Consider the following 4967-nt stretch of genomic DNA (forward strand, 5'->3'; position numbering starts at 1 on the left):
AACTGTCTATCAACATGAGGCCAGTAAAATAGCATGGAAGCATGAGGATTCCTATCAATTTGCATTCCTTTGGCACTGTTATAGTATGTATAGAAGCACAGACCTTCCCTGTCATACTCTTTCATTAAAACCATTCGTGATTGAAAAATTAGCTTTTTTTTTCCAGTGACGTAATCAAGTATCACAAGGCACAAAAGGAATGCATTTATATTTGAATGAAATGAAAGGATACTTCAGGTGTTGTCATTAAAAAAAAGCCTTTTCGTTGTCAAAAATTCGCTTCCACTTTGCACAATATTTCATGCATGGAATGCAATTTATCTGCTTGTCATATATTCATTAAGTCAGGAAAGCTATACCGTATACAGTGCAATTGAATTTGGACCTATTACTGTCATGAATCTTCATGTGACATTTCATATACAGTGATGGGGTGAAGATTTTCCCGCACACAGGACAACTATATGCATCCAAATCGTGTGATTGTTCATTTCTTCAGACGCTTTTATCATTTCTAGTCGAAATGAATAGTTTATTGACAGTGTACTACAGCTCTTTTTCAGTGAAATATCTACATATTTCATTTTTGAAAAATACAGCTTAATGACGGATGGTTTACCCTTTCAGAATCAGATCTAACTAGTTCCTAATCTTGAAATCCTCAAATCGTACTGGAATGAATAAGCTCAAACTGGACAAGGCTGGGCAATCCATTGGTCGGAAATGAGTCAACTGAAAAAGTTGCAAGAACCGACAAATATTGGAGCATTTTCGATTTGATTCACATATTTATACATCGAAACAATTAAAAATAAAGCTGTGTTATCCATTATTGTTCATTTTTATAGTTTTTCCTTTCTTTTTGTCGACAAAATTTTACATTTTTATAATAAATTTTCATTTATTTCAAATATATATGGTTCACTTTTCCTTAATTATTTCAGTTCCCTGAATGATTTAACCAAATTCATTCATTAATTCGTCAATTTATTAATTAGCTTCACAAACTGACTTTTTGTTCTCAATTTTGCCAACAATTCTGTTAAACTAGTTAATTAGCTTACTGATTTATTATTTGATCGAATGATCATGGATAATAGCATCTAGGTAAACATACAATGTTCGATCATTAACAATACACCAATATTGCACATTCATCCAATGAATTGATGAATCATTCATGTGAAATTAATTAAAAAATAATAGCTGTGTATTTTCATCTAAATTCAGTTCAAAATAATTTAATAAATTGAAATCCACAATAACAAGTTTAAAAAATGGAAAGTATTTTGAGTCAATTTATCTGTATCAAATACAACAAGACATTGTCGTATGGATGATTTTAAAATACAAAATTGATATTTCATGTTCTGTCTAATCAGATCTATCACCGATTTGGAACATTCATTGAATGCAAATCATCTATTCGGCAACACACTGGTGTGAAACCGTAGATGGGATGGCTTATCAACAGAATGAAATGTTACTTGCAAATAGGATACTGAAATGTCTATTGTCTTCAACGGAACTCTGCAACAGAACACTGAGTTGACAAACGAAATGGATGGATAACCCTATGAAATGATAAGAGACTTCAAGTATTGTGATTGAAAAAAGCCTTTTCGCTACCAGAAACTTCCATTTTGTTATACTTTCATTCCATGCATAGAATGTAAGTTATTTGCTTGTTATATATGCATTAATAATAAAAAGGCTGCTTAGTAAAATGCAAGTAGACATTGGAACGGGAAATTTTATTCACTAAGATGAGGGAATTAATAAAGAAACTACAAAGGAACAATACTAATATGTATATAAAGCAATAGAATGATAACAATACAATAAAGAAAAATGAATTTAACTTATAGAAAATACAACAAAATAGCAATGCTTAATTTCGTTCAAAATGCAATTACCAGTCCATCACATGACTCTTCATGTGTCTGTTCAAGCCGGATTTCGTCATGAAAGCTTTACGGCATGCAGTGCAATTGAATTTGGATCTATTACTGTCATGAATCTTTATGTGACGTTTCATATGCGCTGATTGTCTGAAATTTTTCCCGCACACAGAACAATTGTACGGTTTCACACCGGTATGAATCCTCATATGTGTATTCAGATTATTTTTCTGGGTGAAATTCATTTTGCACTTTGAGCAATTGTATGGTTTCTCACCGGTATGAATCCTCATATGTATATCCAAAACATCTTTCCTTGTGAAGTTCATTTTGCACTTTGAGCAATTGTATGGTTTCTCACCGGTATGAATCCTCATATGTATATCCAGAACATCTTTCCTTGTGAAATTCATTTTGCATTCTGAACAATTGTACAGCTTCTTCATATGTGCACGCGGAGTATCTAACCAGGTGAAATTCACCATGCATTCGGAACAAGAGACTATTTCATCGAGATGAATACTCATATGTCCATCCGGATTCCATAACTGGGCGGAATTCGAACGAGGGAAGGACTTCTTACCGGTATGATTCTTGATATGTGTACTCGATGGAACAGCGAAATCTTCCTTGGATATTTCGTATTTGAACCGCTTCTCATCTTTGTGAGTCGTACATTCTGAATGCTTCCTTTTGAATATTTCGATGTTGGACGTTTCATTTTGATGCCTCTTAAACCAGATTTTCTTCGGCATATCTCCTATACTTATTTGTTCCCTATTTACTTCTTGAATTTGTGAGTTCAACGAGCTTGCATCATTCTGATCGACTTCGTTGAGTTCCACTTGTCCTTCATTCACTTCTGGCACTGATAGATCTGATGGTCCAATCCGCCCCTCAATCATTCTTGACATTGACAAATCCAGCGGTTCTGTTTGTGGCTCCTCAAATTATATGAAGTTATCAAGTTTGAACTGCGTTAAAATTTTGAAACCTTAGAAATATTGCAGCGTTATCTTCTATTTTTTAACTTTAAATGAACTTACGATAGTTTGAGTGTTACTTAGTTGGAAGAGGAAGAAAACGAAACAGGTGAAATCCATATTGATGAGTGTGATTCCTTGCCAATTCTGAAAAAAATATTCAAATTTATTAGCATATTGAACAGTTGTTTACAAGAAATAACACAGACTGCAGTTTGATATTCAGTAAATACTTTTCTAAATACATTAGCTTTGAAAATGAGATTGATACGCATTGATTGCTCGCATAATATGAACATCTTTTATTCAATTCTCAAACACAATTTATTCACATTTGAGATTGGCCGCAGGTATTCCAAAGGAGATTTCGCGCAAACTTGCACAGTTACAAATTTGATAAAAAGATAATCTGCTTAAAAAGGAGCGTGTTTATTTATGTTCGCTGGTATCTAGACCAAAGATTGATAAATTGAAGTTATGAATGATTCCTTGAGAGTAAATAATAGTTAATGCTTTCTTGAAAGAGATTTGTTACTAACCGGCATAATGAAGATATGTGGTAATAACATCCGTGTCAGAGTTAAGTAGAGAGAAAGTTTCATTATAAGCCAAAGTGACGCAAAGCAGAAGACTGAACCCAATGATTTGTGTTATCGACATGACGAAGAACAAAATAAAATACAAAATTTTTAAAATGGTAGAAATGTTTGAATAGGAGCCTTTTTATATCACATTGAATGGAATTAAACGACCAAAGATTCAAGTAACTTTTGATCGGCACGATTAGCAGTATTTCTCATATTTTTTTCTCTTACATTCAAATTTCCTATCTCTAACTCGATAGTTGATGGATATGCTTTTAATCCCCGACGAAAACCTCATGAAAAGGATTGCAGATAAATTGAAATACAAAAAGACAATGTTATAACATGTAAAAAATTGCAAAATAATCGGAGCATTACTGTAAATTTTGCAAAATTCATCACAAAAAAAAGAAAAAACTGTTTTTTATTCATGGCGTACAGTTGCTTGGAGCAAAGATTATTCGGATTTAAAACGAATTCATTGCATATTTGCTTTGCTTCCTACTTTCCTACAAAACACATATTCAGTTTTCGCTTCTGCTTTTGCAAAGCAAAAAGCAAGTGTGATGCTGAAATCAGTGATTTGTTATATTTTTTGAAAACATTCAATCATCAGTCCTTTTCCCCAAATTCCGGAAAGGGACAATTTCAGTTTCTGTTAATCTTGAATTTCACACATTAAAATGTGTTTCTAATTCACAATGTCTTCTTCCATTAAGGTACTAATTCCCGAAATATCCCGTAACGATGAAAAGAACGCGATTCATGATACCATTACTCATTGGTATTCACAGTATACTATTAGCAACCCTTACGATTCTCACTGATTTCATGTTATTGTTTTAGAAGGAGTTATTGTTTAATTAATTTCGTTTCACCACTTTGATCCGTACATTATTTTTGCATTTTTTAGGCCTGGTCCTTAGTAATTGCTTTTACATGGCTGAATTTGCTTTGAAGAAAAAATGAATGTTTAAAAGCATGTATTATAATATTTCTGAATAGCTGCATGAAACACGTCATTTAGTTGTGACCTATTCCGTATTTGTTCAGGAAGCATTAAAAGAATATAATGTATACAAAAATTACCTGGAAGTTGACCAGAAATCCTGAAAGTGATATAGAGGGTGTAATATTTGAATGAATGGAAAGTGGTGGATAGTTTGCATTGAACTGATTGAATGAATTTTTAATCTGTACAGTACTGAATAATCCTGCCTGTGATTTTTAATACAATATTGGTACTGAATGATTTGCATATTGCCATAGAAATTTTCGGTTAATTTCTCTTTCAGCTAATTTGCAATATAATGTCAAATCATGGTATTTCATAAATATGACTCATCTCGATTTGATAGTTAAAGATGTGTTTGCATATTTGTATCAGAAGTAAAACAAAATAAAATACTCATGGAAATGGTTTAGAAAAATGAGCTGAAAAGTCGAAATGAAGTAGAAATTTAGTGCTAGTAATTCCTCGTATTGAAACTTTGCGACCA

The 4967-nt window shown here is 32.5% G+C and overlaps 2 protein-coding genes across 2 annotated transcripts in view; both read right to left on the minus strand.

Annotated features, from left to right (window-relative positions):
- The window catches only part of LOAG_18874 (hypothetical protein), a gene marked incomplete at both ends in the record, with an annotated part of 1700 nt that extends 1575 nt beyond the window's left edge, over positions 1-125 (minus strand). The window contains one exon of the mRNA XM_020451535.1: positions 15-125. Coding sequence (XP_020304666.1) covers positions 15-125 — 111 coding nt within the window. The remainder of the gene's footprint in view (positions 1-14) is intronic.
- Positions 126-1912: 1787 nt separating this feature from the next.
- LOAG_12604 (zinc finger protein) lies at positions 1913-2815 on the minus strand (the record flags this gene model as incomplete). The annotated part of the gene is made up of 1 exon (XM_003148117.2): positions 1913-2815. One exon carries the CDS (start codon positions 2813-2815, stop codon positions 1913-1915), a length of 903 nt encoding a protein of 300 aa, XP_003148165.2.
- Positions 2816-4967: the final 2152 nt, after the last annotated feature.

The sequence above is a fragment of the Loa loa genome (assembly GCF_000183805.2).
Source record: "Loa loa unplaced genomic scaffold supercont3.621, whole genome shotgun sequence".
Classification (NCBI taxonomy): domain Eukaryota; kingdom Metazoa; phylum Nematoda; class Chromadorea; order Rhabditida; family Onchocercidae; genus Loa; species Loa loa.